At 42.0% G+C, this 25,440-nt stretch overlaps 1 protein-coding gene across 4 annotated transcripts in view; it reads right to left on the bottom strand.

The window, feature by feature from the left end:
* The window catches only part of ndst3 (N-deacetylase/N-sulfotransferase (heparan glucosaminyl) 3), a 53,242-nt gene extending 46,866 nt beyond the window's left edge, over nt 1-6,376 (bottom strand). For 2 of the 4 annotated variants that reach the window (XM_042485505.1, XM_042485502.1), the window contains exons 1-2: nt 5,977-6,376; nt 2,975-4,234 (exon numbers count right to left, since the gene is read on the bottom strand). In XM_042485505.1, coding sequence (XP_042341439.1) covers nt 2,975-3,967 — 993 coding nt within the window. In that variant the 5' untranslated portion in view covers nt 3,968-4,234; nt 5,977-6,376. Of the gene's footprint in view, nt 1-2,974; nt 4,235-4,341; nt 4,428-5,976 lie in introns of those variants that run through there. The other 2 variants (XM_042485504.1, XM_042485503.1) reach the window with 2 other exon arrangements.
* Nucleotides 6,377-25,440: the final 19,064 nt, after the last annotated feature.

Here is a 25,440-nt window from a genome sequence, read left to right as displayed (position 1 = left end):
CATTTTTGTCTGGTGACCAGACTGCCCTCCTCTCTCTTCCTCTCTCAGGGAGAACAGGAGATTGAATGCTGGCTTTTCAGAGGTAAGAGAGGATTTCCAACACTGGCACTGCAAATGACTTGTCCGACTAATTGGTCACTAACACATCCTGTTACATACTTTGATAGAGTGTTAGACCTAAGCTGTTTTTGAAGCACCAGGGATGAGAGAGGATTTACATTTTCATGTAATTTGTGTCTCCTTCATAATTATTCACCCGTTTGTGCTCTGTGTCTTGTAACAGATTTGCTTATGAGAGAATCATATTTGCAGGGCGAGAATATTAAGAGTGAAATATTCTTCGATGCTTTCATGAAGTAAAGATGACGTCATTGAAGATTTATCTAAGCATCGTGGCCGACCGATCAAACCCAATGTCACCTGCACTTTCCGCGGTGCAAACATTTTGCTTTTATGATTAAAAAATTCCCTGGATTCCACATGCATTTATCATTTTTTAACAAAATGAAGAAACATCTTTTCAGTTGTCAATTTTACCCAATGCTCGATATATATTTGACACATGGTCATCTAATATGACTCATCCTTTCAAAAGCTTTTCAATGACACTTTGCTTAAAGGGGAAACTAGCATTTAGGAGTCCGTCTGAAAAGTAACTGACAGGATTCACTTATAAAAAAAAATCCCTGCATCGTGACAAAGATTAAGATGACAGTGAAATAAATTAGTTGCTGCATATGATTAGGAACATACATGATTTACACCCTTGACACTTAAAATAAGCCTTATTCAAACTATAATCTGACAACTCTACCTGAGGCTCTCCATCTCCGAGGGGAGGGCTGCTACAAATCACCACATTCCTGCTCGCCCTCCTCTGCTTCTCCATCTCCCTTCAGCATTTTGTTTCTCTGAAATCGCAAAGTTAGCTGCTAGCTCTTCCCCAAGGCGCCATACTCCACCTTCCCCTCCCTCCTTTTCCTCCAGTCTCCCTCTCTGTGATTGCCAACTATCCTGAAGGAGAGAAATGTTGAAGAAGTGTGTTTCAAATGGCATCACTCTCTCTATTTCTCTGCCACCTCCCTTCTCTCTCTCTGTCTCTATCTCTGAATCTCCCTCTCTCCACCTTTTTCTCCATCCCCATCTCCCTGTCCTTCTGTTATGGCACTGGTTCATCCTCATGTATATTTATGCTACAAAGCTGAAGAGTCAGGCAGACTTAAAATGAAAACTCCAACTAGAGAGCGCTTGTGTGCTCATTTTGTGAATGTGTACGTGCACGACCATGTGTGCACTCGCTCTTTCTCTATCTCTCTCTGTGTGAATATGCACTCTTTTATCCTTTTTGGATTCAAGCATCTTTTTTATATTCAAGTGTGGAATTCCTCTCCACTTCACCACCCACTGCCCTCCTGTTTTCTCAGCCTCCCCATTCCTCTCATCTCCTCCCCACGTTTCAGCCACAGACAGGTGGCTCGTTTTTTTTCTCCACTGCCTGACGGGACAGGTGTCAACCATTGACGGGAAGTGACATTCTAATCTAAAGTAGTGATTCAGAAAACACCCACACTCAAACACACATACATGAACACACACACACACACACACACACACACACACACACACACACACACACACACACTTCCCTGTCATGTATATCCTGTGGCTGCAGAGAGACGGGCAGACGTGATAAGCTCATGCACATCAGTGCAGGGCGGCATCAATCTCACCTGTCTTAAAGTCCCGCACATACACCCACTCCCACATATGAAAACCCACCAAAGACAATTTGTTTCACTTGAATAGTCTTGAGTGAGGACGCAGTGGGAGGATGTGACCACCGATTTCAAACAAAATTCCTGTTGCAGAAGCATTTTATGCACACCCCAGCAAACCAAGGTAAGGTTTTTTTTTCTGCCTCTCTTTAAAAAAACATTAAATTCCTACAGAAATTAGGGTTCAAATGCATGTAAAAATATATCTGTGGAGGTGCATGTATATGTATGTGTATGTGTATATGTGAGTGTGTGTGTGTGTGTGTGTGTGTGTGTGTGTGTTTGCTCATGCAAGCGTGTGTGTTGAAACAATGGCTGTCTTGAGAGGCGGGCTGCATGGCTGACTCTCCTTTAGTTTCCCTAAGAGGAGGAACGTGGGAAAAGAGGAATAAGTGCCATTCATCTTTTCACTGGCTCATTCACTACCTCGCTTTCTCTCTTTCAGTCCACCGCTTTGTTCCCTTAAATGGCCTCTTTACTTCTGGCTAAACCTCCATTTGAGATAAATACCCTCACGCTGTACCCCCAACACATATGCACTTGGTACACAACATGCACAGACTCACACAAGCATGGGCTTTCCCAAATATTCTTTCGGTGCTCCCGCGTCCAAGCTAAAATCCTCAAAAATACACTCCAAATAAAATATTTTGCTGAGGTGTCTGCACTGCCATCAATTAGTATTTTTTTGAAGTTGATAACAGATTTAGAAAACTGATAGGTATGCACAATATTGGATTTTTTTTTCAGATGTCTGATATGCCGATATATAAAAGCTCATTTGGCTGATAACAATACATCCATTTTTTCCCCATTAGTGCTCATCAAGTCTCTTCTGTAGTGGAATTAACATCATATTATTCATACTCTTATGGCCCACCCAAATACAATGCGTTTCAATGTTTGTAATATTCATTCATTGTGCAAAACAAGAAAAATACACTAACTTAGGGTGTATGTTTTGTACATGTAAACTCTGTCAATAAAAAAATATATATATCGGCTTGTGATACTGACAGAAATCTGCATGTTGGCCAATTACGATATTTCATTTTAAAGCCAATATCTGCCGATACCAACGATCTGCCGATATTATCGTGAATCCCTAAAAACTAATCCGACATAACTGAGTTAACATGAATTCACCCTCTCTATAACAGTCTCTAATCACATTATCACACACCCATCACCCTCAATACCTTCACATCCTTGGCGTTCATCCGTGTCCCTTCCTTCCCCACAAAAATGTCGTCTATATCCACCAGTATGTGCCGGTCCAGGCCCAAAGTAAGCTTCCTGTCAGTGAGATAGGAGATGGCGTCCACCAAGATGAGTCTGTGGAGCCAGTAGCCCAGTCCCTGGCCAAAAAGTACCCTCCTCACCCCGTCATAGAGTCCCATGTCCTGCACCACAGTCGCTTGGAGGCCCAAACTAAAGCCAGGCCCTGGATTATCTCCACTACCTGCCCCTGCACCATCCTTGGCCCGTGCATGCAGCACAGCTTGATAGGTGGAGTGATTAGATGAAAAGGATGTCCAGTCTTCCCCGGGTAAAGCCCCTCGATCTGTGCCAGGCTTGGTGAGGTGGAGGAGAGGGGAGCTAGACACCACACAGCAGTCCCATAGCACCTGGTTGGTTCTGAGCACCAGCGGGAGGCCTCTGAGTTTGAGGAGAGGTGGGGAGTTCTCAGTGGAGCGGTAGAAGCCTATGATGCCCACTCTGTACTCTGTGCAGTATTGATGCAACAGCTGTCTGTTCCATGTGTCTGCATGTGCATACTTTAATAGGTTCTCATAAATGATGAGCGAATATCGTCCGCGGCCTTTCTCTGTCAGCGGCGGGAGGTCACCCTTGCCTGAGGCAATCTCCATACGAAACTGGAAGTGTGCTGACTCCAATATAGCCACAATGTCCTGACCCAGCTGGGAGTACTGGGACTCCACCAGCACCAGCACGACCGGGTCAGTGTGCACATGTGTGTGAGGAGGGTTAGGGGGGTATGGGTATGGAAGTTGATGGTAAGGGGAGAGCGGCTGGGAGCAGGCAGGTTCTGGGGATTGTCCAAGCTGCATGGATGGGGAAGAGTTTGTAAATAGAAAATAAGCAGAGAGAAGGAGGGAGAGGAGACAGCAGGAAGCCAGCAGGAGCAGGAGCCTGCGTAAGTGGCGGCGGAAACGCACGGCCACTGTCATTGTGAAGTGGGGAGGTGTTGTGTGTAGGAGGAGATGTCTTATTTCTAGTTAGAGAGTCTAGGGGTTCGAGGAGCCCAAGAGATTGTCTGTGTGTGCGAGAAAGGAGCAAAGCCACTCAGGGGTGTGTCATGTCACCATGGCAGGTGGAGAAGGGAGATGTGCTGGATGTTGGGGAACAAAGGTCTTCATTGAGGGAAACGTTGTCAAGGTTCTTCCAATCTTCACGGAGGAATCACATGCAGAGACTGAGGGAGTGATGATTAATGCCTGCAGAGAAATGGGACAAGGAGAAAAGAAGAAAGAGTGAATTTGTCGGGCAAGGTTGAATAGCGTGCATTAGTTCTCTGCGAATGTGCTCGCGGGCGTGCGCGTACCTAGGTTGTGCCACCCTGGGGAATGTGAGGGCACAGCTGGTAACTACAGAGCTGATTGAAAACAACTCGCATCCTTAGGGCTTATCCAACCTCTGGCTCACACACACACAAAGTGACATCACAGTTAAAAGCACAAACACAACACAAAAAGTCAATCCGCGCAAATAAACAACAGCTGGTTGTGCGTTAATGTGGCCGTGCAGGGAGGTGGATGGGAAGCTCAACTAATCAGTCCCATAAAGCTCTACAGAGAATTCCTCTAATTGCGCCAAACTCGCTGCACTTCTGTCCTATTTCTGAACCTAATCATCTGAAATACCACAAAATTAGAGCTGGAATCCTTTCGCCAGGAGCACTAATCTGGGGGGAGCCCGTGACAGTACAGAGGAAATGGAGAGCAAGAGAAAAGTGCAAGAATAAGAGAGACAGAGCAGAGAGAGAGGAACAAAATGCAATGAATTATAGAAAGAGACAAAAAAGACCAGGATTAGCATCTTAATGTATGTGCCGGGAGCCAGGGAGAAGAAAAGATCCCACAGCATCTCTTTCTCTCTCTTTTCTCTCTCTCTATGCCTCACTCTCCCCCTCTCTCTGTCTTTCTACACCCCCACTTTCTCTCTTTCTGTCTGTTTGAATATCAATAGTCTTCCCTCATGTTCCCCATCCTTCTCTGCTTGTTCTTTGCCTTTGGAGAACACATGCAAAGAGAAGGTCATAGAGGAAGGAGTCTTTAAATATGATTCCAGAAAATGAAAAACTCTTAAGAGTTAAATTCCAACTAATTGCAAAATAGAGAAGAAAGTAGTCATTTTGTGTTAAATAAAAACTGTATCATCTTAATTGGTACTTCAATAACTAGACTAATTCTGTTAGATATCGCCTGTGAGTTCTATTCCACATAAAAAATGTTGAGTCTCCAAGAAGAGGAGCACACAGTCTTGGAGGAGGTTCATTCAAAAGTGTTTTGGGATTCATAATGAGTAAGAACATAAAATATGACATGTCACAGCTAAAGGTGAGTGCTAACCTGTTACTGGAGGTATGCATGTGTTTCACTATTAGAAGCCACATGAGGGCGCCTGCATTGGATGAACACAAGAGACTTCACGTGGAAGTTTTCCTCCTGTCCTTTTAATAGCTAAAACTCCCAGTGGTGATCTAAATCATGCTGTATGAAGAACACTAAACTTACACGTTGGCTTAGGAGTTGTTTTCCATGCATCTTATAAAATGCTGCGTGAGTTAAGTTTTAAAATTCAAATTTTGAAACAAAAATGCACTCAACTTTAAAATCAAAAGTGTGTTTTTTTCCTGTATTTAAACCAGTTATCAAAAAGTGGAATATGAAAGCCACGAGGAAATCATGCAATTTTGATTGCACTGAATTAAATCAAAAGTGGGTTAACTTTAGGATAAACATTCAAAAATGGAGGAAAAAAACTTAAATAATAGTAAATCTAGTCTACGGTTCTATTTTGTGGTTAAATCTCAACTGAAAAAAAAGCAACCTGAAGCATAAACATGCCTAATTGACAGATTAACTCAAACTAACAACATACGATCCCTAAGAGTTTCCCATCCCGCTTCCTGTCGCTGAAGTTTCTCTGAAGAACAAGCCCCGACTCGCCTACTTACCTCTCACCGTGGCTGAGGCGCTGCCGTGCGGGGAAAAGGCGTGACGGGAGACCGCTGAGTGCGATGCTGCTTCGGGTGGGTCCGGGGCTCCGGTCTCGGTGGCGCACCACTCCCGTATGTTTTGGATGCTGAAGCGTTGTGCCATCTCACACACTCCCTCTCTCTTTCCCCTCCACTAGAGCAGCAGATGCGGGCAGCCGGAATGATCGGCTCTCCTCCTCCCCCCTTTCATCATTCTTCTCTTTCTCTTCCCCTCGTCTCCCCCGCGGTCTTCTCTCCTCTCTCCCGCTATGCTCACTTCTCTCTTAATCTCGGCTCTTTTTAAGGTGGAGATTAACTACGCGAAGAGACGGAGAAGCACCGATATCGGGGCTGCCCGTTAACGACTGACTGCCGTGCGTAAATGCTCTGGTTTAAGAGCGCCTACACAAGTGGAGGCGACCGAGAGAGAGAGAGAGAGAAAGAGAGAGAGGGAGGGAGAGAGAGAGGTAGGGAGGAAAAGAGGGGAGTGGGCTCGATTTGATTGACACAAACAGCCTTTTTCTCGGGCATCAGCGATCACGGGCCCCGGTAAAAGCTCACGGCCCGTTAGTTGGTGTTAGTCGGATGAGGGATGTCACGCACGGATACGCACCAGTGCAAGTAAATGGCGCGCCTTGCTGATTTCTCCCTCGCTCCTTGCACAAGTTGTAGTACTCAAGGAGAAAAAGAAGGGGAAGAGACACTTAACGGATGTTAAAAAAAATCACATAATCAAGAATGGTATCAATCATGTGCATGAAAAGACATTTCTGTTATTCACTATTCAGAATACACCCATTCATGCATGTTCACCCACGTGTGAACCAGCCCCATTAGGCCCACTTCTGTAGCCTGTCAATCAGCCAAGCACAGTATGTCAATCACACAGTGTTTTTAACTTGATTAGGTGTTCCCTTCTCCCTTCCTACTAGTTCATCAATCTCCCTAACCTATTTGCACTGACACACACTCACTCACACACATCTCAATGGAGCTGGTGGGCCCCTCATTCACATTGTAATGGCCTCACAATAGGGCTTATTTTAGTGTGTGTGTGTGTGTGTGTGTGTGAGAGAGAGAGAGAGAGAGACTGTGTGTGAGTGTGCCTGTGTGTGTGTGTTTGAAGGGAGCCACCACAAGTCCAAAGTGTGAAGAAAATGAAAGGCAGACACACAGTTGGGCTGTCTCGGAGGGTGATGTTGGGGTGCATAGTGGGCTACAGTCACATGAGCACACACACAGAGAGTGCACTTACAGCGCAGAGAACGGACCTATTTTCATACTAGTATCATGTTCCTTTTACTTACCCTCTACTTAGTTTGATAAATTCACACTCTTGCCAGAGAAACTATTTGTGTCTCTCAGTTAGTGTAATGACTAAGCAGTGGTGCTGAGACACAGAGCTTGAATGAAATATAACAGCCCGAATATCATGCCCTACAGAATGGAATCTGGAGATAATGAAGGTTTGGATTGGAGTGCGATTGTGTTTGTATGTAAATTAGTGTCAGTGGGTGAAGTGTAATTAGAGAGGCTGTTCACCCATTTCCTCCACATTGCAAGCTAAGAACCACTTCTGCTATTGTGCTAGTTGGGAGACAATGAGCTAGAAATGAGAACTAGACAGCTACGCATACACTACAATATAGGCTTGACTGTGTGTGTGTGTGTGTGTGTGTGTGTTTCCACACATTTTTTAACCCCCAAAGATAATTGTGGTGACACTCACTGCTGCAAAAAAAAAGAACAATAAAGAAAGAATGCACACATGCACATACGGTCAATCAAACAAACTCGTGTGCTGACACAGGGTGCAAGAAACACAAAGCACAAACATCGCTGAGCGCAGAGACGCAAGGTTTTATACAACAATACACGCAAGGATGCAGCCGCTCACACACATGTGGGTGCACACACAACAAAGGACTAGAGATGTGAAAAGTGTCGGAGCTGCCATGTTCAACTAGCACTCTGACAGTTAAACAGTAGAGAGCAAGAGACAAATGAGAGAGAGCAAGAGAGAGACAGAGAGCGGGAGAATGCTTGTTGTCTTCATCAGAGGCTTTTGTTAAGTGAGAGATAAGAGAGGAGGAGCGACTGATTCCCCCCTCTTCTCTCTCCCTGCTGAGAGTTTAATGGAGGCTCTGTTCGTCTCTAGTCCTGTTCGAGGCCTGAAGAGAGCAAATGGAGCTCGAGTGTAAAAACAGGGGGGAAGGCATTATCATCACGATGCATCACATCATCCCAGGAGTCAGGGCAGGAGGGATGCAGACAGTGCAACATTCACGCTTTAACCCTCCCATAATTAAAAACAAAACAAAACACTGGACAGATTGTTGCATGCTCGCACTGAACACATACCAGACCCTGAGCCCCTGGCACTAATAATGATACTCGTCTCTCCTGGCTGTTTCCACAAAGAGCAGGATCTATTGCTTAAACTAGCAGCTCTCGGAGATGCATCAGCTCTTTGCCTCCCACAGTGTAAACAACAAGCTTGAGCTTTGCTTAGGTGTGTTGGCTGCTTGATGCCGTTGCTATTTTAATGATTCCTGCTGCTTCTCCTCCGTGTGTGTGAGTGTGTGTGTTTGTGTGTGTGTGTGTGTAATCGAACCACCTACCTGCTCCTGACCCCTCCCCATGCCTGGAAATGTTGATAGATAGATATTCTCTTAAGAGCTTGAAGGCTAAGTGAAAGCTGTCGCCCCACCCCCCCCCCTCCTCTCCTATTCCTCATCCCCCAAGCACATTAGAGGAAATATCTTTAGGCCAATCAATATATAGCGCTTACAGATTGATAAGGCAGAGATAAACATGCGCGACAGCACACACACACACACACACAAAAAAAAAAAAATAGTGTAGTGTATAGAATAACCAGACCCAAATCAATCCATTACTGGAATGCTGCCAATAGCAGGATTACCATAGCAACATACACCAGCAAACTATACTCTGCTATGAATAACGTCAAATCAATTCTTTATTTAGCAGCTCCAAATGAACTTCTAATTTTAATCTAATCCATCCTTCAGTATAACGTGACACTCCTATAGCAGGCCTGTATGTATTGCTTTGATCAAAAGAAAAAAACATTTACAGTGAAATGGGGCCTGATTTAATTTGTATGTTATGTAGGACAACTTCTACATAAAAAGATCTCAACAGTAATAATTATTTTATTAAAAGTAAAACTAATTAACAAAACTTTATGTTTTACTTAGGGTGGCTAGGTGGGGTTGCTTAAAATCATCAGGTGGCACACCAAAATCAAAAGTGAATCTGTAAATGAATTTTAGAAATTTGATTATGATGTTGAAGTATGTCTGCCAAAGCACTAATTATAACCCAACCTATAGTATTGTGCAAAAGTCTTAGGCTACCTTCAACTTTCTTGTTATAGCAAGGGTATAATTATCACACATATTTATTTCTCAGTTAACTCTTCACTAAAATACAACCAGAAGATACAGGAAATATGTATACAGTAATAAAAACACAAATATTTCAGAATAAAACAACTTTAACAGGTTAAAGTTCTAAATATTAAGTATGACCACCCTTTCCATTTAACATGTCTTGAACTCTCTTGGGCAGACAATATGAGAATTACTAATACTAATTCAAGACAAGTTCAAAGCTCAATATTGATTGAAAGACCCCCTGGCAGATTTGGTTCCCCAAAGTGTTTACTCCATACCGCCTTGATGTAGGCAAGTTGAAAATGATGTCAGTGTGAGAGTTAAGGAATATTATACTGATGTAGTCTTTGGTTTCTGATTTTACAGATAATTTTACTAATTACATGATGTGCAAAGACGAATACTGGTATTTTGAGTTCCTCAACAATCGTGTTTTAATATTTATAATTATACAGCAATTCTTCCTCAAACAGGCTGGTTGTCCTCTATCTTAAAAAGACAAGTCTACAACTTTAATTTGAAGGAGTACATTGATTATTAAGAGCAAAGCATTTACTGAGAAAAAGCCTTCTCAAGGTCAGAGGAGATGCATGGGACCCATAGAACCCATCTTCATTCAGATATATTGAGTGAGTTCAGGGGATCCCTTTGAAATTGCAATGCCAGTTGTGCGTTCACCAGCGTTTGTTATTTAGCAGACAAGTTATGCCAACATGGTTGCAACCAGCTTTATATAGTTTTGTTTCACAAGATACCACTACAGCCCCTTTCCCACTGGACAAAAAAAAAAACAAACAAAAAAAAAAAAAACGATTAACACCCACTAACATCTGGCTTTTGGATTTAATGGGAAAAGTTATAATCAGCATTCACACCCAAGACAGATTACTCTCCAGAAATCACGGGTATTTATCAGCTCCAGCTCTGAGGAGCAGTGACCAAAATATAAAACCTGGGCGGATGCACTTATTTTAGCCTTTTTGCCCATGCAATGCAATGACAAACCCCAACAAAATACCATCTGTCTCAGTCCAAGCAGCACTCGAGCGTGGTACAAAATGTAGTCCACACCAACTTTGAAACTTAATAATAAAAAGATATTAAAAAAAACGAGTAACCGCCGTAAAATTTTCAGTGGCCTCCATGCTGCTTTCTACAATGTACCAACCTTTTTTTCAGGCCTGTAGCCTCACATGTGACACACTGGGAAAAAACATATAGACATACTTGTCTGCTTCAGTGCTGTGTATGCAGTTCTGGTTTATTGGCAATAGGAAAGAAATCTAACGGTTTCCCGCATGATAAAACTTGCATGCACATGCTAATTCTGGTGGGAAAGGGGTATACCTTCAACTGTATCAGGGTGGTCATGGGCCTCCCTTTGGGGCACCACTGAAACAACACGGGGTTGCATAGTGCATTTGTTTTTTCATCAGTTTGAAGTTATTACATAATGCTCTGTTTTCTCTTTGTGTTCATATTTTTGTCTTTGTATGTGTGTACTTCTGTGTAGAAACAATTTTGATGATTTTTTACTGTCACTGAAATCTTTACTTTTGGCAACAAATTGTTTTTGTACGATGATGAAAGCAAAGTCAGAAAAAAAATCAATGTGTAAAGATTGTTATTCGTGGTAACACACTAAGATCAACACTATTTAGGCAAGAACAGCATCTGGTGTGAGATTTACAAAACAGTTAGTGGTCAGGACGAAAAAAAAAAAAAAAATCACCACATATCTGCAGTTAACCACACATATACGTGAGTAGGATCGTAGTAGAGCGTTTTGATACGTGCATGTTTTCCCGTGACTCATTGAAAGACAGGATGTGGTACGCCAAAGTGAACATAGTTTTTTGACATATTCAGGAACAATATTGCCTCCTCACAAACAGAAACACACATAAATGCGCACACATACCCACAAGATCATGCTCAACGCCCACACATCTCTGTAAACAACCCAACACTCCCACACTTTTACAAGCCACACACACTGGCAGGCTTGTTGTTAGAGTGACAGAGCACACCTTCACTTCATATCATATCAACACTTCATCTCTGCACTGATTACAAGTGATGTTTCTGACAGGCAAGGAGGCACCATGCATGGAAAGACTAAATATATGCAAGTGTTTAAGAAAACAAACACGACAGTGTTGAACATATGTGTTCACTGCATTATATGGTTATGTGATGATTTTGAAAAATACAGAGTGAGTGGAGAGAGAAAGGACAGGGGAGGATGTCAGGAAGCACAACAGTGATCAGATCGCACAGCACTCAAGGGAGGGAGGGGTAAAGTGATCTATCTCTGTCTCTCTCTGACCTTGTTCCCTCTCGCCAAAAACCTGACTTACAACCCCAAACTAAATATGATACCTTCTCTTTCTGTCTCTCCCTCTCTCCCCCCACCCTCTCTCTCTGGTAATAAATCGCGCTGTAATTACCAGGCAGGATCGATAACAGTCACATCACTCCTCTCCTCTGCTCGTCTCCCTCGTCTGCAACTGACACTAACGTGTTCATCCCTCGCTGTGTGCCACTGTTATAGATCCACGAGTGATAGATAGCATCCTGTTTCGCCTGTACACACACAAACACACATGCAAAACACAGGTACACACTTAAAGGATGAACACACAGGGGGATGAACTCGTGCACACAGACACACACAAACATGAATGCTCAAAACGACGAGTATGAGAGCTGGACACCACAGGGGGGAGGCCAAAGGTCTCAGTTGCTATTGGAGACATCTCTTCAGCTGAGCAACCAACAAAGAGTTACCGTTCTTTCCCAGAATAGCTCACTCGGCCCCTCTGTCTAATGAAATGGAGGACAAGGATGAGCATCACATGGGCAGTCACGCAGTGTGAACTTGGCGAGTTTGTCTTTGACAGAGTGAGACGGTGCATATACGTGTGTGTAGTGAGTGTGCAGGTGTGCATGCGCATGGGTGTGGTTTTGTTGCATAATCATGCGAGTGCAATGATGTTTAATAGGAAATTAAAAATATCCCGGAGAGCAAGAGCAATTTTCACACCTCCAAAATTGCTGACTTGTAATATTCACTCGCACCCACCACACTTCCATGCACACTTGATGGGTGTGTGTGTGTGTGTGTGTGTGAGAGAGAGAGCGAGAGGGAGAGTATGTATGTCTGTCAGTATAGCATATCAGCATGAGGGAGAACAAGGACTTATACCTTCATTTATCTGCAGCTTTCAGTGAAAAACACATATCATGAGGATACGAACAGAGCAAGTTAAAGTTGTGATCCAATCTATCTCCTACATTAATATGCCCCAACATAATTCACTTTCCTCTATATTATAACCAAGTGCTCACTTGCATAAATGCCCAACAAAACTATTAGCCCCAATATTTGATTTCATAATAGAGATACAATTATAAAATGCAAGAAGAAAGAAAGAAAGAAAGAAAAGAAAAAGAGAAGTTAACATATTTTCATTTGACAAAAAAATTACATTTAAAATTTAAATAAAGAAGTTTAAGAATTAAAGCAATGTCTTTTTATCTGTTACATATAAACAGTAAGTGTATGGGTCACTCTTCAACTATTTTGCTCTGTAAACATGAAAAATATTGATAGGCTACAATATTTTCAGTAATATAACACATTCAATTAATAATAACAATAATAATAATAATAATAGTAATGTAAGCTCACTAAGGTCCATTTTAGTAACATATACACAACATATCCAACATGTAACTGTTCTTATTATTTGTTCATTCGAAGGAAATATGAGCCGTTTTGAAATGACCAAGCCAATAAATATATTCATGATTTAACAAAAAACAAAAACATTACCTTAAATTCTTCTTATTTTTTCTGAGCTAATTGTCCTCCAGTCAGCCATGTGCTGTCTTATCAGATGACTGTTAAGTGTGGTCCTTAAATAAACAAACTCTGAAAAAGAAAGAAAAAAAAAAACCTTCCTGAATTGACATTTGTACATTTATTTTATTAAAAATGACAGTAACCCCATGAAAAAAGGTGCTCTTTTTTTTATCAGAAAAGACATGGAATACTAATAAATCACAACATAGGAAAAATTTAATTAAAATTGGTTTTATATGTAATTTCTATTTTAGGGTAACATTAGATTAATGTTCACTCCCAAATTAAGCAGTGTTGAATGTCAAAAATTTGGCTCAGGGATGAAGGAAATATAACTTAAACATGCACAGGTAGTACTTAAACCCAGCAGCGTATGCAGTGGGTGTGTAGTGTTTTGACTGTTAGTCTGGCTGGGTGGCAGATGTGGTGAAAGAGTCAGCGGTGGTGAGCAGACAGGTGATGGCTCCAGGGACAAAACTGTTCCCGAATCTCAATCTGCGAACAAAGATGAGCTAGCCAGAGTGGGTTGGGTCTGTATTAAAAATGCTCTAACTGTCCTTGACTTCTGGAGGCTGTGATCTAATGATACTCTGGGTGATTTCTACCCTGTATTTTATTTGTAACAGAAGAAATACAGCGTATGCACCCAGTCAAAGCAATTTCCACTGTAAACTCCAGTATCCTAGAAATAACGTTCATATTGAATGATTCTGCAGCACGCTATTTACCTTCAGTGTCAATGTTCAATGCCAAAGCAAGAAAAAAAGCAGCCTTTGTTGGAGGTGGAGAAGTATGAGTGTGGAGGTCAGGGTGGTGAGTGGGCATGTATGATGATGATTTATGATGATGATTTACCTAAACTTACTTCAGGCTGGACTTGTTGCTGAATTTTCAGTAGTAAAGAGGAGTTATCATAATTTTTATCACCACCAATACTTAAATTACTGCACAAAGGAACATTCCTCAGCTACATTTTTGCTAACTGTAGAATGCAACAGTAAACTGTATACTCGCTCTTGATTTTGGATAGTTCTCTGTACTCAGGAATAAATGTGTTTTCACTTTTGTTGCACTTTTTGAAAATTTAGTTGCAGCTGTACATGCATCTGGACAGGCTGTTCTCATAAACTGCTTGTACATTTTCCTATGAAAAGTAATACAATCACATGACCAATGTGCTGTCGGGAGAAAACAAGTAAGCCGTCCCCAGCAGTCTCGTACGAAGGAAGTTTGGGGTGGTGTACAGGTCACAAATGTACGGACTGTCCCCTGGAGGCATGTCTTGGGAAGAATGTGAACTCTGAGTCACTTTAAGGTACGTCCCCACCAAGTGTCTTTCTCTAAACCTAACCACAGTAACTTAACTTGCCCAGAACTAAGCTTTGTAACTTTTCTCTAATTACACAACTGTACTTTAACGATGTAACAGCATTTGTGGGGCGCTAATTTGTAGGATATCATACAAACTCTGTTATGAGGATAGAGGTTTTGTGTTTTTTTTGCTTGAGAATTAAAACACCTCCATGGGGGCCACCTACAGGGGCTGGGGTGGTGGGGCTGTTCCAATCAACACCCCAAACTTTGTTTGTCTTTTACATTCAAAAATCTCAAACATATGTGGAGAGCATTAAAGTAAGAGAGAACGAAAAGGCAAAAGCCATGTGGGGCACAGGGCAAAAAAAAAAAAAAAAAAAAAAAGAAACAAGAAGATGAAATTAGCAAATTTTTAGGGTATTGTCTAATTGCTTGTTATTTATTGAAGTTTATTATTGTTTTTATTATTATTTTTATTGTTTTTGTTAGCGAAGTTGATTTTTTGTGCTGATGTTTCATTAGCTCTTGTTTATTTTAGAAATAAATATAATGAATACAAAAGATAACAATAATTATTATTTTTGGCGGTGGGTGGGGTGGCAGGATGTGCGCAGGGGAAGCTTACCCAGAGTGCCAAATGTGCTTAGTCCAGCACTGTGCACACATAATGTGTTTAAATGAATAATTTCTTAAGATATTTATCCTCTCTAGTGCAGTGTAAAACACACAAGTCAGCACTTCAACTGGATGGAGACTCAGTGAGTTGATCGGATAGTCGTGACTCCTCAGGTTGCTCCTGTCCTGGCTGACAGCGCCGATAAAGTCCACATAAAACTGAGCCAACATACTGAAAGCAGCACATTTTGCACCACATTTCTAGTTTCACGCATCAAAATGAAGCATAAGCCCCAGTAGGTTCACACTTCACTAGCTGAGATATTCTCCAAGTCTTGCAACGGCTGATTCCACACAACCTCCCGTAACAACTCGGCCATCTTTGCTGGAGACTTCTCACCACAGGCGAGGGCGACAACATGCGGAAAGTTACAGATTTCAGCTTTAAACAGGGCTTCTTTCTGGGCTAACAATAGTCATAGAAGGAGAAATCCACCATGGAAGACACAGAATTGCCAGCTCCTTCACCAACAGCAGCCTCAATAGACCAGAGTTTTACTTCTGATTAAAGAGGCGCTCCATCGATTTTACATATTTGGACCAGTTTACCCGCCATGGGGAGTACTTGTACTGCCTGCGAAAAACAGCTGTGTAATGTCCTCTGTGGCTTATCTCAGTTTTGGATATGGAGATTTCAAATTCTTATCAAAAAGTCTCTGTTGCAAACTATGGACAAGAACGGGAAAGATGTGGGAGTTTCAGGGAGCTGCAGGGAGCTGCAGGGAGAGTCAAACTAATGATGTTGCATAATGGGAATTGTTGGATCTGGCTTTTTTGGATCTTGGCCCATAGTAGGGAAAAAAAATCAGGAGCCTCTGTTGCATCGATTCTGCCCATTCTTCTTCTTTATGAATAAACTCTTTTGAATCCCCCAACTTCCAAAATGTAAACAAGTTAGGGAGGGATCTTTTAAAGGGAAATGACACCTAAATTAAGAATTCGGATATGTTATTCGAAGAAAGTTTAATTTTTATTTGTGAATACGAGCTACTCTCTCTCAAAGCCAGAAACCAGAGAAGAAATGCTGCATTCCATTTGACTTGGAAGTCAGAGCTGGGAATGACATCAAACCCAACTTGAGCATGTTCCAATACAACAAGACAGAAAACCAAGATGTTATTAGGAATCCCACTTTAAGCCAAGTTAGCCATTGTTAGCAATACCAGCTGATAACAACCCATTATGCTGCATTTTGCAAATCCAAACACCATAACAAAATATTGACAGACAGAAGTTGGACATTACTGTGTGTATGACTATTTCAAAGAGATGCAAATAAGATAGAAGTGCTAATAAACAGTATATTAGTATGGCTTTCACTACTGATTTTGAGGTCAGGGTGGGTGAGGTTCCTCCAACTTTCCGATTTAGAAGTCTGACTTTAGGGGGCATTATTGCTGAAATTTTGGAACTCAGGAATTGGGCTCCCCAGTGCAAATGGAACACACCATAAGTCTCAAACTCGTGAATGAATGGGAGCCTGATTTTGTGGAGCCACACACTGTTTTTTTTTTCTTTCTTTATGCTCAAATTAACTTTATCCTATTGTAGTGTTCTCAGTTCAGAAACAGAAAACATTATTATATACTCAGATCACTCCCCTGGGTGCTCTGTGTCATCTAGAACATACCTCACCATTTATGTCCATGGAGCAGCTTCAGACTTTATTGTTAATGTCACAAATGTTAGCTTTTGCACTCTAGTAATGGATTTTGGAGAGAAAATGGGCGTAGCCCCCCTTAAATGGTCAGTATGAACAAAAGGAAGTATTACAGCGAGCAAAGCCTGTTGCAGTCTATAAACGGGCACCTGAGTGTTGATTTAGGACAAACTTGAAGAATTGTGAACCAAACCGCAGGAATACTTATTTACAGATTGTCACTTCCATCACAGACCTTTTGCAACCATTGCCAAAAAATGGTGCTCTATATTTGTGCTAATATCCACACTGTTTGACATAATCATTGTCAACAAGGGAAGAAATCTACCAAAATAAAGATAGATGGGGCTGGTTATGCCGACAACAAAAATGTCACATCATTACAAAGTACACCAAACACACACTGGGGTGTTAATATTGTAGAGTGTGTTTTCATTAATACTTGTTTGTGTTTTTTAATACTCACATGGGTAAGATATGAGAGAGGATAAGCAGGCAAAGAATTGAAAAAAAGTGCAAAGAAATTAGTGAAAAATGGAGGCGAGAGAGATAGATCCTCCATCTCCTTGAAAATGAAGGTGTACATCTGGACACACGCGTGCACACACTAACACACACTCACATGCACGCACACACACATAGGATGAGACCTGCAGAGAGTATATGATTTACTGTTCTGTCAGAACTGAGAACTCTCTGGGGCGGGAAGGGCAGAGGAGGGGGAGGAACGGAACAGAGAAGAGGATGAATTGAAAAGGGATGGAGGAGCATTAGGAAGGAGGCTGAGGTCTCTGGGGTCTCTGCAAGGAGGTCTCATGGGTTTGGGGAGCTGAGCAAGAGCCAACTGTTGCTCCTGCAGCACTTGCGAGTGTGTTTCTTTGCAGAGTGCACATGCAAAAGTGTGTTTTAGGTGAGTGTCCCTCTCCCATGACACTTCGGCGGAACAGACTATCTCCCTCGCAATCTATATGCAGAGCAGAATGGGCACTGCAGTATGGAATGCAGTTGCTGATGAGGTGAATGATTGTGTGTGTCTGCGAGCGTGTGTGTGGCCCTTATCATAATTCTGCAGCGCAATACAGTCAGAATGGTCGACTGAATCTCCCTCTTTCTCTACAAATCAGGATGGCAAACGTGTACCCACAGACACACACACACACACGTTGCACACACACATACACAGCGCGACTCCTCTATTTTCTCCCATTCGTCACAGAGCTTGTTGTTCTAATGCCATGGATAGGTTTGCGTTCAGGGTCCCCATGCTGGGCCGCTCTGCTCATAATGACTAGCGTCTCAACATTTCTCACCGACTGTGGAGAGACAGGCTGATGGAGAAAGTGAGAGGTTGATGGAGGAAATGGTTGAAGACATATTTAGCAAAAACAAAACAAACATTTATATTTAAAGTAGATGCAGCATTTTGTTATCGGAGTAGCAAATAAGTTATTGTGTGTGTTTCCATTAACAAGGTTTGGGAAGTGTTTTTAAAGAAACAGTGTGAAAAATCTAGGGGGATTTAGTGGCATCTAGAGGTGATAATTTCAGATTGCAACCAGTTGAAGCTTCAGTGTTAATTGTTTGGGAGGTTTTCACCGGGGGCTGAATTATTCTTAAATGTCTCCTCCTCTCCAAAATAAGAAGACCAGGTGATAAAAACCAGTAAAAACACTGAAAAAAGCAGTTTTACGTTACAAATTAGTGTTTCTTCTATGCTGTTTGGCACGTCACAGAGGAGGCCACTAGCCCAGCTCACACACACAGCTTTTTTTGCTGATAATTTAATGTGTGGTCATCTTTTTTCAGATCCACACAAGGTTATTACTGAGAGCCGAATTATTCGCAGATGTCTCTTGCTTTCCAAATCAAACGATCCCAGCAATTTAAACTGGTAAAAACACTGAATAATTCTCTTTTAACTCAAGATCCAGACTTTCAGGAGGTTTTTAACAGGAGCTAGATTATTTGCAAAGGTCTCCTCTCCAGAATACAGTGATTAAACCAGTAGAAATGGTGAATAAACAGCCTGTTCTCATTCCAAAGCTGTCAAATACTGCCGCTTTGTCAGTAATTTTGGTGTAAGATACCAGCCTAGCTTTCGCCGTGGTATGATATGCTGCCAGGTGGCATCCGTTTGTTACAAGGCCGGACAGACTCTTTCGCTGAGTTATGTTAGCTGGCGGTGAGCTGGACAGCACCTGGCACGGCAGTATGATGCACCACTGAATGGCATCAGGTTGAAATACCACCCGTTACGATTTAATATAAGGAGCTGGAAGGTCCCAAGAGTGTCGGTGGGAGGGTTGGTGGATGTCTCCAACAAACCCCAGACTTTCACCCAGAAGCCAGCTCTTCACTTCACTTTCCTAATGAATGTAAATTTAAACCATACAACCTCGGGTGCTGTATGTAGACGCAAAGGGATGAAAAAATGTTGGAAAATAGCACTTTCACATTAGAAAAAAATCAGTGTTTTCCTGAAGCTTTCATTGCATCAGGTTCGTAAAAATGTTGGGCAAAGCAAAAGAAAGGCCCTTGTTTTGTTTGTCATGGCTACTGAAGAAAAGTGGCGCTGGTGGACTCTGTAGATGTCTCATTCTAAAGTTACAAAACCACAACAATTCCTATTTTCAGGTGATTAAACACCAAAGAAAACATACTTGTTAAATTATATTCCATTTCTGCCACACTAGACCTTTAAGGTGCTGAACATAGCACAAAGCTCAGGAAAGTTAATCTCTGGAAACCTGCAGCCAGCAGAGAAAGCGAGGAGATTATATACAGTGCTACCCCAACCCCCAAACATGCACAGACATCCACACTCCAGCTTTGCGATGAATTTGAACCCAGTTGATAATGCTCCTCTCTTGATCATTCAGTGAAAATATCAGATAGTGCACTTTTTAACAGAGACAACACAAGACTCAATTAACACATTGGTTGAAAAATGTTCCATTAAAGCTAAAATGAGACAAACAGCATGTCTTTGCTCGTTCAGCTTTCACTTCATCTCCTCGCTTGGTCTGCCCCTCACAAGCTTTTCCTCTATCGCCCTTCTTCCTCTCTGCTGAAGTGTCTTCTCGTACGTTAACCACAGACTTCCAAAGCACTTCACCCCACTTTAGATCCATAATAGCACAGTTCTACATGGTTCTTCTAGCTGCTGAATGTCACTTATGAAAGGGTATTGTTTGCCCACTTCAGCTGATATGGCCTTGGAGCTGTAAATCACTAGTTACTACTTAGCTTACTAACACTCCATTCAGGAGCTGGGCACAATAGATCCACAACACATTCATTCACCCGCTTTCCCACTCCCGCCCTCCTGCTATTCAACCTTACTCTCCTCCCGCGCTCTCCCTCTTTCTTTCTCCTCCCTCCTGCTACGCTAAGCTGTTTTCTCTCCTTCCCCTTCTTTCTTCTGTATTTCTCCACCCATCAATTCTGCCATTCTGGTTCCTGATGTGGTTTTGTCTGTTGTGGGGGCCAGCAGTTTCCCATGCACCTGCCAGGTCGTAGATATGTCAGAATGCACACACATACAAGCACAAATACAGCTTTGATTTAACCCTCTAAAAGCCCAAAGAATTTGCTCATCTTATGAATCAATCTTATCCAAAGCCTTTGTTGTGTTTGCGAAAAGGCTGAGACACTGAGAGAGAGATCCAAACTGCACCACAGAAAGGAGCATCACTTCTGATTGGTCTTGACATTTCAACAATCTTTTCTTATTGGCTGTGGCACTTCAAGAGTATGCAGTTTCACTCCCTATCTGTTGGGTGTTAATGCAGTGATAACCACACACGAACTCACATATGCGCACACAAATACGCATGCAAAGAACACCAGCATTGACTGTCAGACACAATCACCTCAAAGTATGCTTCATGTCCGTGCAGCAGGTAAGAGCAAGGAAGTGAGAGAGGAAAGAAAGAGTGAAAAAGATAGAAAGAGAGAGAGAGAGAGAGAGAGAGAGAGAGAGAGAGAGAGAGAGATGCCAAAGCAGTGATTTATGACCTGAAAAGACAGATTAACTCCACTGGCTGCCTAACTGGCCCTGAAACAAGCTGAATTACAGCCCAGACCAGAAGGAGAAGAGAGGTAGAGAAATAGAGGAAGAATGAAACTGAAAGGTCAGTTGCATGGCAGGATTGAGAGAGAGTGTAGACGACAAGATGGAGGAGCAGATTGGTATGGAGGAACTCAAAAATGAAAAGGTCAGAGGTAAAGAGGAAAAGATAGATTGAAGACTGCAGGGGGGACGCAGAGGCCGAGACGGGTGAGCATGGTCCAGAAAGAGACACCGGAACATGTGGATTTCGTATTTGGCCCTCAAGTTTGTGCAATCTGTTGAACCCTATCAAACCATATGTATCATATGGGATCCCATTTCCGTTGCAAGCTGTGAAAAAGCAGGGTTAGGGTCAACCCTATTTCACCTGCTTGGTGGCACGAGGTGAAAGGCCAACATACGGTGTGTGAGCAATTCACACAAATCATTTGAAGCTAAAGCCCCCCCTTATCCAACCCCAGCACAGCCTCCCAGTGAGCTGCGCCGAGGCAATTTTCTGTTCAGAGGACAGAGGAAAGCAAAGAAAAAAACAATTTCAGATGTCCGTAAAGGGAAAAGCTATGATGCTTCACTCATTTCACAACCAGTTTTAATCTGACTCATATAAGGAGGGGAGACTAAGCCTTAGCATTCCCTGCTAATGAAATGGAGTCACTGGCGGGCAACTGGGGAGTTCAATCATGTTTTGAAGTGGTCCAGACTTCTGCAATGTTAAATTATGGTCTTAAGGACCGGCCACACCAGCATTTAAAATGGCTAAATCGAGTAATTCTGAAGGATTCATCACAATCAGTGGATTTGCCCAAAAAGGCAGTAAATCCATAGTTGCAAACCCTCCTAACTTTCCTGGGAGACTCCCATTTTTAACAGCCCTCTCCCAGCGTCCTCCTGGCATCACATTTCTCCCATATTTCTCCCAATTTTGAGCTCCACGACACCCTACACTCTTAAGTCTACTGTTTCCACATGGACAACTGTGGCGACAAAATGCTTGTCACGTGACCCCAGAAAAGAGCTACTAGCTTCCGCCTTGCTAGCACCCACAGCTTCTTTATTATTATAAGCCCACATCAGAGAATTACTCTGTGGTCATTCTTACTTGTTGATAAGTAAAATAAAAACAATTTAATATATAATGCTGTTGCAGTGCACATTTGTATGTTGTTTTTTTTTCCTGAAAAAAATGCACCCACTTCATCTATATCCCACATAATCATCAGTACAGACAGTACAAAAAGTCTGAAGGCACCAGGATGCATTAGACTGTAACAGTTTCAAATGCAGGTTAAATGATAAAAATTAATTCAGCCACTGAGAAAACATCAGTGTCTAAAGTCAAGAAAATGGTCTTGCCCACAAATTTGATTACATATTCTCACTCTCAACTATTTCTAGATATTTTGACTTTTGATGTGTACATATGATGCTCCATGTATCCTGGGTGCTTCTGTTGTTGCAGTCCTGGGATGCCATGTCAATTTACACCTGGTACATGCATTGTGTCTTTTCAAAATACATTTTGTTTTTGTCATTTGGCTGATAATGTCAGTCAAGTCAATTTGAGTCAAGTCAAGGTGGTGCAAGCACCATTCAAGAAACCATTTTGTTACTATTTTGCGAGTAGACCATGTGAAAGGAATTGATAATACTGACAAAGACCCCTGATGATACTAACTACAACATGCCATAATTAGTTGCTCTCTTAAAATGCTCCTCTATTGAATAAAATGACAAAAAAACTTCCTCAATCACACATTTATCAGACTATTTAGTTGCCACATCTGCGCAGTAATCTACATCACTAAATCCGACACAAGTTGATGTCTACAGCGTCTGGGTTACAGCACAGGTTATTCTGTCAGCTGAGACAACCACAGGCAATCATGTTAAAGATTAAGAAAAGTACAAGCTTAAGCTCAGGCAGCTAGTAATCCTATGATGCACAGGGAATTCAATTAGACAGAAGGAGAGACATATGAGATCAGCTTTTTAGCTACTGAAAAAGAACCAGTTAAGATGTTTGAATTCCTGCTACACTCTCAGCATTGACATTGGGTCCTTGCTGTGTGAAGCCCCTACTAAGGTTAACACCAGTGACAGGATTCACAATACATCCACGATGAAATTCAGCTTCATACAGTGCTCTGAGGCTCAGGTTACCATTCTTTTGTCTTTCCATTGCAGAAAAAGATGGGACATTGGCCTCTTTTGCACATGCACTGCAAACCTAAAATTACCTGAATATTAGTATGTGAAAACAGAAGTGTCTGAATCAGTTGGATTGGACATTAAACAGACTTTAACCTGCAAAATCGTCAGTACAAAGTTTGTGTAATGTCCAGTTGAGCCCATATGAGAATAGAGCAGGTAATTGTCCAGAGAATTAGTAGTGTGCGATTTAGCATGTTGATGATGCTTCTATCACCGAAACTGTCACTGTCACCGAATCATCAGACAAAACAAAACAAAAACAAAAAACAAAACAAAACAACAGCAACAGATTCTGTTGTTTATGATCAAATTATGAACTGGCTACATGACTGCTATCTGTCCTGCTGAAACATTGTCATCCCAAATTGTCATATATAATCCCGCTTTGCAGTTGATTTTCACGTCTACATATAATGTTTTAACAAAACAAATCCAAGTGGCCCGATGACGCTGGACATGTTTAGACAACACAAGCACATGGCAACCAATGCTGCAATGCCAAAAAAAGCACATGCTGACATGAATGGCTAGGATTAGGTTACAAGGGCACAGATGGTTTGGTTTAAGCAAAAGGACACATGGTTAAGTGCAGAAGAAAAATAACACATTCAAACAAGAAGCAAACACTGGACTGCTAGGGCAAGTCCAGGGTTTGTTTGATTCACCCACTGCCTTTCCCATCTGCCCTTTAGGAGCCTTTGTGCTCCTTATATTATGTTGTTAATGACAGTGTTTGAACCTGACACTGTCCAGTGGTGTATCATGTTGACGTGACAGGTACCATCCGGCCGCGTTCTCAACTGATGCCAACCATCTGCATATCATGCTGCCGCAGTAGGTGCTATTTGACCATCTGCTGCTGTATAATAAGAACTGATATCATCCAGCGGCATATCATGTGGACAACAAAGGTGGCTTTCGGCATTGGGATCTTAAACTGAAAGCATACTCTACCCAGGTGTCATCCATCCCATAACCAAGTATTTCCAATACGTGGGAATGCTTCTGACAGACAGTCCCCTGTGTTGTGCAAATGGCAAACTCTGGACAGCCTTATTCTCCAGACATTCTCCTTTATATTGGTTGCAATGTGTGTTCTTGTTCAAAGTTTATACAAACCACTGAAGTCATGGTCTAAGGTGACTGTGTACAATACCATATGCATTAAAAGTCATGGAAGTAGCTGTGATACCACACTAAAAATACTGACGATAAGCTATAAATACAGTGCAAACAAAAATGTCTCAGTCTTTTCTCTCCTCCTTGGCCTTTTCCACTCCCACTCTCTCTTTCACATTAACTAAACTAGCATAAACAAATGATAGAGACAAGGCTATAAATACAAGCAGCTACCTCTCAGAAAACGTTCAATAAGAGCTGTTGACAAATGAAGTAGCTGTTCACCAATTGCCCCAGGTCCTGTTAATGTCTCTCAAGTTTATTAACTTACTGTTTTAATGGTTATCCTGCATCGTATTTCTGCATACACACACAAATACACATCCACTGACACGTCTTGTTCCATTAAGCGTGAGTGTGTTTATGTGTGCCTGTGTGTGAGTTATGCGACCGGTCGCTAATTGCAGACAAATCGCTTTGCCGCACACAATCATTCCTGTTTTTTTGATGTTTAATTTCACCAGTTGATTACCGGCGGAGTTTAGCGCCGCCATTCCTCTTCCTCCGCCACCGGGACGACTCATCCGTCTTCTCACACTCTCACTGTTGTGCATACATAATGAGCTCGCTCTGACGAACAGAGGGGTGGATTTCATAAATCATGCTCTTGTTTGTAACAGCTTTCCTCTCTCATTCCCTGTCTCTCTTTCCCTTTCAATTAAAGTAGCAGAGCCCATTTTAAATGTTGAGTGCCTAGAGACATACAGTCTAAGTAAATTATTTCCTGTATAGTTTTTCGATTTGCGGCAATTTTGCTGCCCTTCTCCCGATATCCTCCTCACTACACCTGCCAAATGACACTCCAAAACATTGGCTGGGCTTTTCTCCTCATTCTGAGTCTTTTATGTCTGTTGACTTTCCAATAATAAGTGCCATAAAGAGAGTGAAGTATAGACACAGCATAAGGACAGCAGTGGGCCAGGGATGAGGCTATAACATTGTTTATATCCACGCACATACCATGGTAGATATTTCTGTGTTGTTAAATGGTACCCAGCGGGCTTTTACTGTGTATTGGTTATGACAATGTGCATCTGCTAGG

This window comes from Plectropomus leopardus, chromosome 4 (genome assembly GCF_008729295.1).
Source record: "Plectropomus leopardus isolate mb chromosome 4, YSFRI_Pleo_2.0, whole genome shotgun sequence".
NCBI classification, from domain to species: Eukaryota; Metazoa; Chordata; class Actinopteri; order Perciformes; family Serranidae; genus Plectropomus; species Plectropomus leopardus.
This window is presented reverse-complemented; position numbering and strand designations above follow the sequence as displayed.